Source organism: Arctopsyche grandis, chromosome 11 (assembly GCF_051622035.1).
Source record: "Arctopsyche grandis isolate Sample6627 chromosome 11, ASM5162203v2, whole genome shotgun sequence".
Classification (NCBI taxonomy): Eukaryota; Metazoa; Arthropoda; class Insecta; order Trichoptera; family Hydropsychidae; genus Arctopsyche; species Arctopsyche grandis.
Window position 1 is genome coordinate 29,034,649 of NC_135365.1, and position 18,985 is coordinate 29,053,633.

At 32.8% G+C, this 18,985-nt stretch overlaps 1 protein-coding gene across 1 annotated transcript; it reads left to right on the forward strand.

The window, feature by feature from the left end:
- Window positions 1–15,926: 15,926 nt before the first annotated feature.
- On the forward strand, window positions 15,927–18,790 carry LOC143918794 (vesicular integral-membrane protein VIP36). The gene is made up of 6 exons (XM_077440859.1): window positions 15,927–16,132; window positions 16,523–16,638; window positions 16,728–16,925; window positions 17,000–17,162; window positions 17,247–17,413; window positions 17,495–18,790. The coding sequence occupies exons 1-6, from the start codon at window positions 16,024–16,026 to the stop codon at window positions 17,705–17,707; spliced, it is 966 nt and encodes a 321-aa protein (XP_077296985.1). The 5' UTR covers window positions 15,927–16,023; the 3' UTR covers window positions 17,708–18,790.
- The last annotated feature ends 195 nt before the right edge of the window (window positions 18,791–18,985 follow it).

An 18,985-nucleotide genomic window follows, 5' to 3' on the forward strand; every position in this document is an offset into this window, starting at 1 on the left:
AATTACTGGACTGAGCACTTGAAATAAACAAATAATTTATGAACTAGGAATAGGAATAGATTTTACCAAGCATTTTTTATTCATTTAAAAATTATTACACGCAATTAATGACGCAATCGTTCGCAAGCATTATAGTTTTGACACTATTGTACACAAAAAGTTTCAAAAAGTTTTGCGTTTTTTGAACCATCAGCAACGTTTAAATCGAATGTTTTTGTAAATAGGTTTTTGAGCTCTTTTTCCTATTATGCTGTAGATTAACATTAGAATAATATAATACTATGATTACTAACCAAATTAAATTAAATTGTAAAATAGAAAATGATCAGTAGATCAGTAGCTATTAAAATAGATATAAGATGTATTGTGAACATAATTTCGTAATAATAAAAAGCATTTAATAATCAAAAATCAAATCGAATGTTTTAAACAAAAAATTACAACGTAACGATATACATTTCAGAAATTGATATAAAGTTTCACTTTGGTAGGTTTGGGACACAAATTTAAAAAAAAAAAACTGTGAAAATATGACCAGAGATCAATACTTCGTACATATATGTATATCTATACTTAAACCAGTCAAAATCTTGAGATTCATTTCAAAAAGGCAACCTTTGCAAAGATTATGAAGAGAGAACGACAAGAAAAAAACTACATTTTTTGCATGCAAGATGTAAATTCTTAGATAGCATCTTCCTTTACAAAATTCTAAATAACCAAAAATTCAAAATTCTTTTTAAATTTCCTCCTCAAGTTCAAAAGATACATTCTATATCCCCTCTTTTCATAAAAACTACTCGAAAAATACCTTTTTCAGACGGTCCTCTTTTACATTATAATAAAGTTTTGAATGACCTTGATATATTTTCAGATAAATTTGTTTTTTTCAGGAAAAGATTACATAGGTGATTTGTTGTTGCATTAGTCTCATAGTTTAATTAGTTATTAAGAGGGCTGGATACCCGAAACCTTAATTTTGTTGCCGTTCCTTTCTTCGATATATATATTGAGTGAATGCGACAATATATATATATATATATATATATATATATATATATATATATATATATATATATATATATATATATATATATATATATATATATATATATATATATATATATATATATATATATATATATATATATATATATATATATTGAGTGAATGCGACAGTTACGCCTCGACCAACTAATACTTATCTTAAATCGAAAAAATCGAGGTTTCGTATTCTACAGTTTTCTCCTCCGAAACTGTACCAATTTTAAAAATAATTTCATCATCGGTATGAGAAAGATATTTTCTATGTTTATATTTTCGTATTTTTTTTAAAAATCGACCGTTAAATTAGCACGATGGACTCTTTTCGTGGGTGTAAAAACGAGGTGATTTTATAGATGTTTGGTGGCTCCTAGCTCATATAAAAAATAGCTAATCGAAAAAATAAAAAGATAGAAACATGCCTATGGTGAATATCCATAGCATATTAAAAAATAATTACTCTAGTACCATAATTGAGGAAGGGAGAAGTGTAACACGTTTGTATGGACAAGGCACTGGTGTCCAGCCCTCTTAAGTATACAGTTTTAATTTCGACTTCCATTTATGTTTTTTGCGACTATATTTATAAGATTGTTAAAAATTATGGTAATTTATGTAGGTCTGTTTTGTTTACATTTGTTTATTAAATAATTGTATGTGACTTCTTTTACCTAAATAAATAAATAAATAAATAATAAAATAATAAATAAAATAATATTTAATGATTCCACTATTTGTATGTAGATTAAGCAAAAATAATACTTATACGATTTCATAAAAAATCAGGTACCACCTTCTAATCATTCACTTTATATTAGTCTCAAAGTCATCTGAAACAGTAAAAATGGCCGCCGAAGCTAAGCAGATATACTCAAACACTAGTTGGGCGTCGATTCCGAGTAGAATAAGTTGGAAAAAAGCGTGGCTTGTGTTGGATCGAGTTGAGAACCACTTTGAAGTTGAGAGTCACATGTGCGCTCTCGGTGTTGTTACCGTCGCTTGCGATCGTTCACCTTTTAGCCCAGTAAACTCACTCAGGGGCATTCACCTACTGTATTGTGTGAACCACACAGAACACTCAACTTGGACTTGTCTTACGGACACGTACACACACACACACACACACACACACGTACACATACAGATTGTAAGCGAGTACCTTTTTCTGATGGGCTGTCTATTAATCTGACGTTCCGATGTTGCTATGTGACCTTGGTGCAATGTCAAGTGCATGCTTCCATTTTTTTTATCAATTATTTGTCAAGACAAAACCAATCTTATACAACCGCCGCAGTGGCGCTGCCGTATACGTCACAAATACACTTGAGACATGGATCGGCTGAAGGTTTGAGTCCGATTTTAAGACAGATTTGGAAACAGGCCTGTCTTATATGCGAATACCATTAAGTGGGCATTGATTCAAAATTTTAAATATCACAGAGCGTATTGCCATAAAAAAATTAATCAAATTAAAAATTAAAAAAAATTAAAATTAATTATAAAAATCAAATTAAAAATTAATATATAATTTCGAAAGAGACTTTGTATTTAAATATGTAAGTATGTATATATTTAAGTATCTTTGGTTGGGATATTCGTAAATAAAACAAAGTTTCTATGACGACAATTCATTTGGTTGAATATTATATTTTTTTCGATTCAAATAAATGTAATAAAAAAATTAATGAATATTTACTATTAGATTCGCCATGTTTAAGCTGTTTATATTACAAATACTGAGTGAAGCCCGGTAAAACAACTAGTCTAATATATAATTTCGAAAGAGACTTTGTTTATGTATGTAAGTATTGTTGGTTGGGAACAAAACAAGTCAAAGTATCTATGAAAACGATGCGATTGGTTGAATATTATATTTTTTTCGATTCAAATAAATTTAATAAAAAAACAAATTTAATATTTACTATTAGATTCGCCATGTTTGAGCTGTTTATATTACAAATACTGAGCGATGCCGGGTAAAACAACTAGTCTAATATATAATATAATTTGGAAAGAGACTTTGTTTATGTATGTATGTAATTATTTTTGGTTGATAACAAAACAAGTCAAAGTTTCTATGGCGACGATTCAATTGGTTGAATATTATTTTTTTTCGATTTAAATAAATTTAATAAAAAAACAAATGCATATTTACTATTAGATTCACAATGTTTACGCTGTTTATATTAAAAATACTGAGCGAAGCCGGGTAAAACAACTAGTAATAAATAATTGCAATACAAAAATTAATAAAACATATAATTTTTATGTATTTTATGTAGTGCTGCTCGTCAGATTGTTTCCTATCAGAGTTTGCCAATTTTTCTGATTTCATTGTAGAAACAGAATTTGCTAAAAACCTTCCTACCTACTATGTCACTACTATTTGAGTATGATTAATGTACAATTCATAGATGTCTCGTTAATTACGAGTTTTCAGTGTCTCGTATCTCAACGACGTGTAATGAAAACTATGCATTGTTTGTAATTGGCCAGGGAGGCGCATTGAGGTTACCTGTAAGGCCTTCCTGGTATATATGTAAAAAAAGAAAAAAAATGAAATATAGAGAATGATTTTTTTCAATCGAGGTCTAGCCAGGCTCGGACCAGGGATGTGCTAACCACTAATGTAATATATGAAGTCGTATATAGCAATTTAGATTGACTGGTTCACACTTATGTGGTCGAGCGGCAGCTGATCGGTCGTACATTCGACAGTGCAAAATTCGAACAAGGAACTTGGCACGATCCCGGAAACGTTTGACGCGATCCCAATTTGGAAGTCGAGGACGCGCGTCTTCTCTTCCCGGGTAATAATTACCAGAAATGGTAATTGGCCGCCAGAAGCAGTAGCAGAAGCATAAGAAGAAGAAGAAGAAGAAGAAGAAGGAGGAGGAGGAGAAGAAGAGAAGAAGAAGCCGGGTCGGTCGTCGCAGTACTTGTCAAACGCAGTATCCCACGAGTGCAACAACCTCGACACCCGCCAGACACGTTTCCGCAACATCTGAAGAACCTTGAACGGCAAAAAGTTTGATGGTGTTGACACACATAAACAACCAGCGCAGCGCGGCGAGCGCTCGTCGCCGATGGCGCCACCTTGCGGCGACAAATGTGAAGCTCGAACGCTGCATAATCAGTTTGGACTGTAGCTGTGAAGATTCTCCAACGACCGTTCAGTCAAACGTTGATTTGCAGTTTCAACATAATATGTTAGCCTATAATGCTTCTAACCGACGAGTCATGGGTTAATCCCCTGGCCCGGTGCTGCTGGCCAGACTTTGGATATTTAACATTGCTCCTGTGCTATACAGATTGAGAACAATTATTTATATATTTACATTAGTCCTTTGAGATTTGAGAGGATCTTTATTTGGTTCGGTGATAATTGGTCACAAAGCGCTCATTCAAAAGTTGCTAAAATCTGACGGCCGAAAAGTCCATCATACTAACGATAACTAACGAGAACTCTAGTGCTAAATATTCAGTATCAGTGGCGTAGCCAGGATTTTGTCAAGGGGGGGTTTTGACAGGAAAAAAGGCAAGATAATTTATATAAAATCACAACATATAAAAAAAAAAAGTAAATACGTAATAAACATATGGTATGAACAAAATTCAAATAAAATAAAAATAATGAATACTTTAAAAAAGTACGAAATTCACAGATCCAATCTTCGCGTATTTATCTAATATTTTTTCTGCACTAAAATTTATATCCCTATGAATATCTAATAAAGCAAGTCCATTTAGTCGATTTTCCGACATCTAATTTCTTAAATATGTTTTTAGCCATCGTAGTGTGGAGAAGCTCCATTCACTTGTGGCTGTTGTCACCGGAAGTGTTGCTAGAAATTTTAGAAGTATGTAAAAATTAAAGGATTTTAAATTGCAATTGCAGCTAGTGCGTTTTTTGGTCGATTTTCACTAGTACTTATATATTGCCACCACATTTCCAACTCTCCAGCTAGAATGCAAGGCCCACAAAATATATCTTGGTTGTAAATTTCCCCCGAAGTCTTTATCTTATTTTTTAAGACACTTGGGGGTCCAGACCCCCTGAACCCCCCCCCCCCCTTCGCTACGCCACTGTTCAGTATTGCATGGCAAAAATTGTCTTTTGGACGATCGCAATAATCCAATTACCCTTTATTTATGTTTAGTGAATACACCATTGATGTATAATACACTAGATGGGCCCTGACGTGTGATTTTGGTCGGAGATCTTGTCTTCACTACCCTCGGGGGTTGTGGGGATTTAACTAGCGGGGAAGTTGGGGAAAAAAAAGGTTTTTTTCCCTACGACGCAGCGGTGCCTACCTACATACCTACTGAGAGAAACTGTGAATGCAACATATATTTTTCATGCGCCAAAAGGGAGACCAGTATAAAGCGTGAGGGCGGATCTATGTGTATTATATATCTATGGAATACACGCATTATTGTATGTACGTCAAAAAAAAAGATTGCTCGACTTCGGAGGAGTAGGCAGGCTGCATTTTAGGGACTCACTGGTATCTGGGGATGGTGCGATAGTTGGTCGGTTATCTCTTTGAGTTCTGACGTTTTTTTTGTCGAAATCCCACCACGCTGAAAATTTCGCCAACATTTCCAACTAGAATTATTTACAAATCCAATAGAAAGCAGGTATAAAAATTGTAGCCAATCCAAACAAACCATAGATAGCTACTGTCGAGGATTTCGAGTTTTGTAATTGTGTTTTTAGACTATCTCATATATCTTGCAACAATATTTATTGAATGTATTTTTCCAAAATTAGTTCCATCTTCTTCATTTTTGTTAAAATGTAATGCTCACAATCTAAAATACTCGGCAGCTAGGGATTTCCACCGAGAAATTCTGATTTGGTTATAAATTCAGAAATTCCGGTATAAACCAGTCTTTATAAACGTCGACAAATGAATTACACGACGTATTACACGACCCATGTTCAATGCATTTTTTTTCAATGCTACCTGGAAATGCTTAGCGGGTAGTATTCTTGTTTACTTTGTACATGCTCAAAATGCAACGCCTATCGGCGTTTTTCAGGCCCATGGCCTTGTTCAGCATTCAAAGGGTTAAACACGACATACTTACACGATGGTTAATCAATTATTAATTCCGTTGATCCGAATTGTGCCGCCCCCCCCCCTAGATTTGAATGCGACTATCCACGTTGTTAAATGTATTATTATGAATTTTAATTAAAATCCTATTTGCTAGTAATAGGATGCCAACAGGAAGAATAAAAAAAAATGACATCGACAATGTTATTAATTTATTTGCGTCAATAAAATCTAAACGGTATCCATTATTGTAATGTTTTATATTATATAATAGGTATTGTAAATAAAATGATATTATAATAATAACATTATGGTTTTCAACATTTATTTAATACTAATTTTATATTTTTTAGCTTAAAAAAAATGTACAATATTTTCAGGAGATTATTTTTTACTGTACCAAATCTCTTATTTTACTTTTAATTTTATTGATAGTAAAATAAGTATATAATAAGTGAAAATTATTTTACTATTAATTTTATTGATAAAAATATATAAATAAAAAAATGATTAAAAGAAATAGTTAAAATTCATATAACCATTTATTTAATATAATACACCCCCCCCCCCTTGAAAACCATTTCTTACTGGTCAAAACTTTTGACCCCCCCCTGGGAAAAGCTGAAATTACTGAATTTGAACTTCTTTTTTAAACTTAAAATTTCTTTAAAGTGAATATTTTATGAATGCAATTATATTGGAAATGAATAGTGAATATATGGTAAACAGACTACTAGTCATATGTTAACCAGTCACAGGACAACCGGTCGCTCTAGATCGGTCACACGTGATCACCCGTCACACTAAAACTGGTCACGAGAAAACTGGTCACACCCTAAAATCGGTCACGAGAAAACTGGTTAACCGATTTTAGGGTGTGACCAGTTTTCTCGTGACCAGTTTTAGTGTGACGGGTGATCACGTGTGACCGATCTAGAGCGACCGGTTGTCCTGTGACCGGTTCACATTTGACTAGTAATCACCGAACCGAATATATATACATATGTTAAAATTTGTGCTACAAACAGGGGTAAACAGGGCTAGCAGGAGACGATATCTTAAAATTTTTAATTCAATGGTTTTCCACCATACTTGGAAAATTGGTATGTAAAAAAAAATAATAGAAATATAAAAACATTTCTTATTAAGATATTAGTATATAAAGTATGTATAATTTATTATGGGATAATAATTTTGGCACGGCTGTAAAATAAATTATGCGAAAAATGTCAAAACGACATTTAATATCAAATAAACATCTCTAAAATAGCTTACACGACTGATTCGGCGTTCGCCCTCCAAATCAAACGTCAAACGAGCTGCCAATAACAAAAATAAAATTTGACGTTTCAGTGAAATCATAACCAGTTACATTTTCACTGGGTAATGTAATATCTAATATCTATTGGTACTGTAATTATACCTACAACAAAATCTTTCTTATTTCTAGTATAATAACTATGTATATCTCTATTTCTTATTGTATAATCCTTAAAATACTTATGATCTAACTTATAAACAAAAGACAATGTACTAAAATTTAAACTATTCCTAAGACTCATCCATCCCAATTCATCTAACATACTTCTAATACTTTTTAATCTACCAACATTCAAAACACCTCTCATACCTTTATTTTGTATTTTTTGCATTTTTCCTAAATCTTGGCCATTAAACATGTTAAGCACAGTGGCACAATAAACCACGTGTGGCTATAGACTAAAAATTTTTTTTTTCTACTTTAAATATTTCTTAACCTACATACATTAGACACCACCTTTTCTAACCATTTTTTTAATGATATATTCAGCGTGTACCTTAAAATTCAGTCTCGAGTCAATGTGGATTTTACTTTTAACATACCTCCTTTACGTTTCACTTACGATTACAATTCAGGAAAAAGTTTGCCTCTTATCCGATCGTTTTCATACTTTGCCATATTGCTCATTTTGGTCATCAATATAAGTAAATGGATCCTCCGCCATTACGATGGTGCAAAAATAACTTCTATAATTTGTATATATTTGAATTTCTGAAAAGTACCTGACGTTTTTAGTTTTAAACATAGATGGCGGTAGTAAAATAAAATTATAGGTATTTTTATTCAAAATAATAATTTTATATACAAATTATAGAAGAGGTATGTTTTTAAAAAACTTTTTTTTATAATATAATTAATTATTCTACTTTAAAATATTTCTTAACCTTTTTTCTTATTAGCATAATTTAATACCTCATTAGCTTGTGGGAGCTATTTTAGACAGGGGCATTATTTTTATTTGCCGGCCCGATAAATGGTACCAATTTATGTATTTTTTTGTACAAGAAGAACAATGAATGTTTGAAAGAACAATTTTACTTTTATTTTACACTTTTACTGTGTTTTTTTTTGGATAAAAGCAAATTTTTCGAGGCATCCACTGACGAGTAATGAGTTAACTCGTCGAGTGCCTCTCGCAGAGGTCGTTGTCGTCTTCGGTTTAAATATTGGTTCAAAATATTGAACCGGAGTTTATTTTTAACGGGGCCCGATTCTTCCGTGTGCGACTCGCATTGTTGTGTGAGATTTTCGACCGTTTAAGAGATACAGGGTGTCTCTCTCAGACGAAACGCATTCCATACATAAAAATACACAGTTCAAATAAAAAACAAGCTAATTCAGCATACATATGTATATATTCGATGATGACGTACAGGGGATGCGTTAGTACGACAGACACACACACACACATTGATATTTGAACGAGTGCATTTAATGTCAATATGTTATAAATGTGATTTAGAGATGCTATTTAAGCTGTCTAATATCTGATTTAAAATGCCTTGCACGTATACATATGTATATATAATATATGTACATATGTATAAGCGCACATAATTAATTTTATTTATTTATTGCGCTGCGAGTGTTATTTTGAAACCAGTTTTGCGCATTTCAACGGTGCCGGAAGACCACATTACTTGTTGCAAAAAGGATATTCTCGATATACATACAAAAGACGCTATTCTATTATTGAATGTTTTAATGTTTGTCTTGATTTTGATTGACAATCGTCGATTGAATTGATTGTAATGATGTACCTACAAATATATATGTATATACATATATATTATATACATAATGCAAATGTTTAAAGACTGTTTAAAGACTCGGTTATTGTTTCATATTGTCGAATATTGTATTATGATGTGAATTTTCAATATATCGAATAGTTTTCGCGATCCCCAATCAGCGGTGTCTAATTTTTTCTAGTTTTGTTATAAAGAATTTTCAGCATTGTGAAATAATTTCTCTAGAAGTCTCTAGAAGTTTGTTATAACTAGAGGTAGGATAGTCACAGTGCTATCCATTGTTCAAATCTTTTGTAAAAAAGGTTCGGAACACCTTTAACAATGCATTTTTAACCTTTGAACAATACGCGGCACCTTCTGGGTCCGGTGACTAGTTATAACTTTAATTTATTCATTGGGTCATTAGGGCAATCACAAAATGCAATACACGTTCCAACAGTGCTAAAAAAAATGTTTTCTATAAAATTACAATAGCCATAATGCCAAAAAACCATATTGCCCTAATCACCTGTCGCTGTCTAGTTACAATAAAGCGTGACAGCAGCACATTTGTTTTATTCAGTGGCGCACCTAGGATTTAATATGTGGGTTAAATAAATTTAAAAAAATTTAATTCAACAAAAAGTGCTTATTTTATTTCAATATTTAAATAAATTTTAAATTTTAACCCAACAAAAAATATTTAAAGAATTAAAGTTAGCTTAATTTTATTATTACAAATTTTTTTAGATTTTCTGATTATAATGATTTGGGGATGTGGGGGGGGGGGGGTTATTACGGTTATTAGGTCTTAATATTCTTATATATGTATGTATGTACATATTAAAGTCGACACAATATTAATATTTAATTTTAAAATATTATTCAAATTATATTTTCCTTTTTTTACGTTTCTCTTTTCTCATTTTTCCAACCCCTTTACAATTACATTTTTAATTTTAAGAATTATTTTAATACTGCAGTGTCCTTGGAATGGTTTATCGAATATTACAATTTACAAAAAAAGTGTCATTTTATGCATTTTCAATATAAAAAAGAGCTTTTAACTCGATTTACTTTTTATTTCAGATTTTCAAATCTGAGCAATGATTCAGTTATGTAATATTTATGGAAGATTGCGCAATAATTCCATCACAAACCACACAATAAAAAGTCATGCAAGCGTCATTAATTTTAGTCGATTTATATTATTTATTGTATTTTATGCAATGAGGAATTCTTGAATTCAAGTTAAAAGCAATAAACAACTTTAATGCAGTTACATCATTTTTGACGAGAGATTATGCTCATTATAAAGTCATCAATTTTATTTAATTAATATTACCCTCATCTCTAGTATCATCTTGTTTATTGTGGTTAATTCTATTTCAATTAATTCAAATGAATTATTATATGAACACATATTTTAGAACATTCCCTACGAAACATTGTATCAAAAGACATATTCGAATATATGTAAGTAAAATATATTAGTAACAAAAATCAAATTGTACACGAAACAGAAAATACATCGCCACTTTTAATCCCAAATTTTATTAACCTTTGAAGGACGGAGCGTCGAGATTGAACGAATGTCCCAAACCGGGGTCGAGTAAGACCCCAGTATTTTTAAATCAAAATACAGCTTTTCTTAATACAAATGGGTTCAATATATATCTTATTAATCATTTTATACATCAACATAAAAAAGTTTTAGTCCTATAGCATATTTTTGACTATTTTTGTATTAAAAATAACGGCAAACATCGACATGTAAACGCACATAGGTAAGTCCAACAGGCGACTGCATGACTCAATAGCCATGCGCCAAAAGCGACGAAAACAATAGCTTACGAAAATATAGCTGTTTCTTTCTCTCGCATTGATTCATCGATCAATTAGAATATGCAAGCGAACAGTTAAAAGCATGACGTATCGCCACCGCCTTTAAATCATACTATGGAACGTAGAAATGTATAAATGTATTTTTTTACGATAAATAAATTTCTTGTAGTTCATTCTATGAATTCAAGAAATATAGGGTGTATAGATATGAAAAACCATACAGTTATTACGAAAAACGTAAAAATTGGGGCATTTACATACATAACCCCACATCGGTGAGGAAGGGTTAAATATTCTTTCAAATATGTATACTAATCTTAACAAAAGCATTCAATAATAGTCTAAATTTAGGAGCAAATCAGTTGCCGTCATATTTGAAGGCAAGTATCGCTAATTCCGCTAACAGTTAAAATTAGAACACATATGCATATCGACACGATAATATATCGAAAAAGTCGAGTGTCGGTCACGTCGAATTTTTTCATCCAACTCGGACACGATATGCAATTTTTTAGACGTATACCTACACGTATTGTATACACATACATAAATACATATATATATATATTAATAATATAGCTATCTAATATAATATAAAGCAATATTCCGATCACTCGTGACTGAACGCACATAACCGACAACGCGGTGCATTGACTTGGCCATTGCCGTCTCTAGGCACTAGGCAAGTGAGGCATGGCCCCAGGGCGACACGTCCGCCCAACTGTGCAATTAATATAATAATAATAATAACCAAAATCATAGTGCAGTTACGATCAAAAAATACCGAACCGAAATTCGATACCTGCCGACCGAAATGCGATTTTAAGTGATGCTGACTGGGATGTCGTTCCGAGTCTTGAATAAATTTCTTCATGACTGTGTAGTTGAATTACACGGCGCTGTTTGGGCGGTTAAAAGTTTTTCAGAAGATTTTCTAGTATACGATATACATACCATCTAAAATTTTTCTCCTATATTAAGAGGGCTGTACACCCGAAACCTTAATTTTGTTACCGTTCCTTTCTTGAGTAAATGCGACAGTTGAGCTTCGACCAGATAAAACGTATTTTAAATTGACAAAATCGAGGTTTCGTATTCTACTATTTTCTCCTCCAAAACTGGACCAATTTTTAAAAAAAATTCATCATCGGTATGAGAAAGATACTCTCTGTGCATCTATCGGCGTATTTTTTTAAAAATCGACCGTTAAATAAGCACGCTGGACTCGTTTCGTGGGTGTAAAAAAGAGGCGATTTTATAGATTTTTGGCGGCTCCTAGCTCATTTAAAAAATAATTAATCAAAAAAATAAAACGATAGATGCACCCCAATGGTGGATATCCATAGCATATTAAAAAATAATTTCTCTAGTGTCATAATTGAGGAAGGGAGAAGTATAGTACGTTTGTATGGACAAGGTGCTGCTGTCCAGCCCTCTTAAGAGGGCTGTACATCAGCGCCTTGTCCATACAAACGTATTACACTTCTCTCTTCTTCAATAAGAGCACTAGAGAAATTATTTTTTAATATGCTATGGATATCCAACATTGGGGTGCATCTATCGTTTTTTTTTTTTTTTTTTTAGTTATTTTTTATAGGAGTTAGGAGCCTCCAAACATCTATAAAATCGCCTCTTTTTTACACCCACGAAAAGAGTCCAGCGTGCTTATTTAACGGTTGATTTAAAAAAAAATACGACCACACAAACATAGAAAATATCTTTCTCGTACCGATGATGAATTTTTTTTAAATTGGTCCAGTTTCGGAGGAGAAAACTGGAGAATACGAAACCTCGATTTTGTCGATTTAAAATAGATATTATCTGGTCGAGGCGCAACTGTCGCATTCACTCAATATATATATTGATATATATTGTCGCATTCACTCAATATATACATTCATCTAATATATATATCGAAGAAAGGAACGGCAACAAAATTAACGTTTCGGGTATCCAGCCCTCTTAATGTCAAACAACAATTCATCTAACACACTTTATAAATATACTCGTACGTTCATACAATTTTATTTCATATATATGTATATGTATATATAAAATTGAATGTCTGTTTGTCTGTCTGTCTGTCTCGTATATGTTCCTAAGCCACTCAACCGATTACGATGGAACTTTCAGGATTTGTTGTATGCATGTGCGGGAAGCTTACTGTGAAAAAAAAACCGGGAAAAAACCTCTTAATAATGATATTCGTAATTACGTTTTTACCGACGCGAAAGTTTGTAGCGCCATTGTGTAGTCAAGGAAATGTGTTCGTTGGTAACTACGTTACCAGTTGGTTTATGACGACACGGCTTTGAAGAGACGTTAGTTGAGCTCCAACCATCACTAGAAACGGGAATGGGAACGGGAACATGCCGGGTTTAGCTCGTTTCATATGAAATCAAATCCTAGTCTGTTCAGAATAAAATGTGTAAAATTATAATTAATTCAACGATGACAGAAACATATTTAGATTTGTTTCTCGGGAAACATTTAATAAACACTTCCATAGCCAGCAGTATGGCTCAGTGGTAGCGTGTATGTTTGCTGCTGCGCTAACTGCTGGTTTGGCTTGGATATTTGTGAGTCCAAGTCGATCGTTTCTTATCAGAGTTTGCCAATTTTATTTCATCATTGTTGAAACGGTTCCTCAAAATTGTCAAAAAAATCATCCTACCTGCTGTCACAAATCTTCTGTATTTAATCTATGTAAAATTTGTAAAAATTATGTACAAATCTAAAATCCGTAGATGTCTCAATGGATTAATTAATTGTTAATGTCGTATTCTTCAGCTTCTTGAAATACAGTGATTTATGTAATAAAAATGCTACATTGCTTGTAATTAATTGTCTAGGAAGGCGCATTGGGGTCTTCCTGTCAAGCCTTCACGGTATATATCTATGTAAAAATAAAATAATATTATTAAGAGGAGAGATCCCGCTATCCCGGAGAAGTTAAAATTTTCACCCCCGGAAAAGCATAGGGTTTTACAAAATTTTTCATAATATTATTAAGAGGAGAGATTCAAAATTCCGCTATCTTGGAGAAGCTAAAATTTTTGACCCCGGAATATCATAGGGTTTTACGAAAATATAATATTTTGTTGCCAATTAGGGCTAGAACAAACGAGCTCATGAACTCCCCCCTCTCGAGAGCTGTTCAACTCCTTAACTTACTGGCACACTCCTTGGATATCTTCAATACCAGTTATGTTGAGTTAGTTGAACACATCTTACTTACATAGCACGATATAATTATCATTATTATTTATTTGTTTTTAATTATACATATTTCTTACATGCTTTATATATTTTTTTTTATTTTTGTTATTCTTGTTTTATATGTATATTTGTATTATAACCAGAGGGACGCTTTGAGGCTACCTTTCAAGTCACTGTTATATTGATTTTTTTAAATAAAAATAAAAATATGCAATTTCTTAAGTTGAATTAATTAAAGTCCTTACAAAAGCTGGTAAATCTACTCGGATTTTTTAATATCTCGAGACCCGGGAATCCCGGGAACGATCCGAAGCTGCAACTCGAGTTCCAGGAATTGAAAAAGTCCGGACCAAATTCATCTAAGGTGATTTCATACAAATTTGCCACTTATCTGTCTCTCCAAAAGGCAATAGAGAAAACTATTGAAGTTTCTAGTATATTATTGAAAATAACTTGTGTGAATTTTCAATAAATTAGTTAGAATGATCATAAAACGACTTAATGTATGCAATGGAAGTTTAATTTATGTACTTGAATGGATGCTAACTTTAATTTATGTACTTAATTGGATGCTAACAATTGGGACGCGCTTATAAGTAAATCGCCCAAGGACTCTCAAGTGTCCTTGGACAATTTTGAACTCATTCGAATAATTGGAGTAGTACTATAATACTATAACTACTACGACGAGTCGTGCATTGGCTCACGTACAAATAAGACGCTGGTCGAGTGCTATTCTCGTCGTCCATCCAATACAGGAAGAGACGACGACGAGCAGGTTGTTGGCTCAACAACCACCTTCCCCCTTCCTCCTGCACCTTCTCTCACCTTCTTCCCCTCCTCTTGCACCTACTCCATCTTCACACACGGAGAGAGAACAATTTCATCTCGCGTAAAAGGATTCCTACATTCCCCATACGAATAGATAAATCAACTATACCACTAAAGTTTCCGAATTTCCAGCAGGACTGGCGGCGTCAGTTGATGGGTATATTTGTGTCGTCTTGCATTGTTGTGATTTCGTCAAACCCTCGCCGAAGTCATCTCTCTGGTCGTGGGTGTGAACGATTTAACATGACCGGTCATCGATCTTTATGGACGCCAAATCTGAATCGCGATATTCGGACGTAAACAATGCAAATGTGATAATAATATAATACGATGTTACCGAGTTTGCACCATTGTTATGTCGATCTGTTTCAATGGGCGATAAAATTCCGTCGATTTGGTGCTATAATCGCATTGTATTTAATTTGTCTGTGATGAAATTAAGTGGTGTGCTTATTTGTTCACCTCTGATGATATTACAGTATATACTGTCGTTATGATTGAACCAAAAACTCACCGACCCTAATATACTAATGGTTTACAATTAATTAAGTTTTGAATTGTCCTAAAATTTTCATTCAAATGTTCCGCCTTTAATTTACAAACATCGAACAATTTAGTGACATCTAGCTATAATGTATAAAAATATTATATGTGTATGATAAAACAGTCTGCTGTATTATCGGCGAATGAAATATATTGAGTGTTGCTACTATAAACCATACACGTCAATTTTAACTTATCGAATTAATTAAAGAACGCTTTTCTAATATAATAATGCAAAAAATCAGCACAAAAATAATAAATATTCAATTGAATTGAAGTTAAAAGTGTTGCTAGTGTTTAAAAATGTGGTTTGAAGAAAATTATTTCGTTAGCAATATTTTTACATCTGGTAACACTGAAGCCGGGCGAAGTTTGACGTTTGCGTGTCAATGGTGTTCGTCGAGTGGAGCTAAACGCGTTCGAAATGCATCTTAAAGCGTTGCTGGTGACGCTGGCTGCGGCTGCAGCATCAGCAGACTGGAACACCAAGGACTACATGAAGCGAGAGCACTCTCTGACCAGACCGTATCAAGGTAACCTACAAATACACCCACACCCAATATTCTTAATTCTACCTTCAAACACCGATTCACATTCTTTTCACACACTACACGTCATCGATTTTATTTCAAAGATTATCTTTAACATCACTGTAAGCCCTACATGCTTATATGATAATCCTTTCGTATAGATTTTTAATACGTATGAGTCATTGCACTCAAACCTAATAAAAAAAAATATAAATTAAAAAAATAAAATTAAAAAATAAAATCATATTTAGTTTGTAATAAATCGTTCTTATCCAATGGTACAAATTACACAATGACGTAGCCTTATTTTTGTATATGTATTAGCTATTTTGAATTTTTCATATTTAAATATGCATTGGTATGAATGTGTTGTGCAATATTGATTTTTTTCAGGTACTGGGACGACCATTCCGTTCTGGGATTTAGTCGGCCACACAATGGTTACGCCTAAGCAAGTAAGAATTACCCCAGATGAACAGTCTAGAAGCGGGGCCATTTGGAATTCAGTGGTATAATATAAAGAAATTTGACTCTAAAGCTTTAAAATTACCCTACAATCTTTGATAGAATCACCACTAATTAAAATTATCATCGACAGGCATGCTCATCGAGGAACTGGGAACTTCAAATCGAGTTCAAAATACACGGCAAAGGAAAAGACCTGTTCGGAGACGGACTGGCGATATGGTATGTACGCGATAGGATGATAACCGGTCCCGTGTTTGGCAACATGGACTATTTTACAGGTCTCGCTGTCATACTAGACACGTACAGCAACCACAATGGCATTCACAACGTACGCGTTTACTTATGAGATATGTACAAATTTGATTAACGTCGTTTGTGTATTTATATAATATGCACTTGCAGCATCAACATCCGTATATTTCGGCGATGGTGAACAACGGCACATTGCATTACGACCACGACAGAGACGGCACACACACGCAGGTAGCCGGATGCGAAGGTCGATTCCGCAACTTGGACCGAGACACTCACATAGCAGTGCGTTATGAGAATGATGTTCTTACAGGTATTGAGCTTCTTCATCAAAAATACGTCAATTAATATGATTATATATTACTAATTTTAATCTCAAATTATTTTATCTATATAGTATCGACAGATTTGGATGGCAAGAGTGCATGGAAGGAGTGTTTCTCAGTCAAAGGTGTCTTATTGCCTACTGGATACTATTTCGGAGTATCGGCAACGACCGGTGATCTCAGCGACAACCACGATCTACTCTCAGTCAAGATGTACGAGTTGGATTATTTAGATGACGTATGTGTTGATTTGTATATTCACATTTTTATGTATATACATGTGATATCAAAGAAATTAAAATGAATGAATTTATTCCAGCCGAACAATCAAGAGGATCGATCAAAGATTGTGCCTTCGGCCGAGCTGTTCGAACCGCCTCGGGAGCACATCGAAGATCCGAAGCCGTCCCTCTCGGGAATAAAGATATTCTTACTGTTGATGGTCGGCTCGATCGCTCTGATCGCCTGCGTCGTCATGGGTATCATGTTCTATCAGAAGCATCAAGAGAAAACGAGAAAACGTTTCTATTAACTGTCGAAAGTGCGCTCTGGTTTATTTCGGTTTCGTTTTGTGAATTTGCACATGGACTTGAAGCAATTTTGTATATGTGAGACTTTTTCAGCGATGAATAATGAATGATATTTTGTAAGACTTATTTTTTCTATACATGCAAAAGTTTTAAGCGATATTTTAATTTTTTTTAAATTGCCATTATATTATTTATAAACGTGTTAATTAATTAATCCATTTATCTGGTCAGACTTTCAAACTTTCATTTAATGTTATTACAAGGTATCAAAACGCTTTCTCTCTTCTAAATATAGTTTAGTCAATCTTCTTATTTATGTAAAATGATTCATTCGTGAATTCTGTGATGAAATGATGATATAATAATATGTTAAGTCATTAAAATAAAAGGCTTTATAATTATAAATTTAAACGGGGGTAATAAATTTGTTTAAATATTCTCTCTAGTTTGTGTGATATGAGGAGATGTTTTGATTTTCATTAATCTTCAAATTTCATAAAAAGGTTACGGATTCGATTGTACTTTTTTTTTTCTTTTTTAATTTAATTTAAATTGTTTTAAACGTTTTTATTCCACATATTATTTGACATAAATTGTGTTTATCCGTGTGCTATATACCAATTTCCATTAGATTATAGTTTAACAATTCATGATTTGTTATAATCCCAAGACATTCATTTTATATGAAAAATTTAATGTACCGATTTAGGAAATCGAAATTTTTTAATAAACGATGTATTCTTTTATTAAAACAAGTTTTTCTCTCTTTTTATCCTTTACAGTCTAATTTAGTGATGCGAAAATAAAACGGTTTCAACGCACACGTAGTAACACGTTGTAAAAATGTATTCATTTTGATTGACATAAAAAAGTCTAAGCCTCTAAAAGAATCGTTTCTGTAGGGCAAGAAGTGACAGATCAGCAAAGCAAAGGAAAATGAGATAAATTTAGTAATCTATAAAAGACAGAATCCATTTTAACTTAATATGGGTTTTTGAGCTTATTTTTCTATTATGCTTCTAATACTAACATTAAATTTAGATAATATTAAGAAAGAAAAACAATAAATAAACTGTGAACATAGTATATGAAAAGTCAAAATCAAATTAGTAACATGAGAAATGTATTCCTGGAAGAATCTCAAGAGGTTGGATTCGTCTCAATATTGGATAAAATAATCGAAAAACCATATATTTTATTTTTGAAGCTCAAGCAGGTAGACGGCTTCAAATAGCAATGACGATGAAGTATTTGATTAATCGATCTACACTAATGATTCT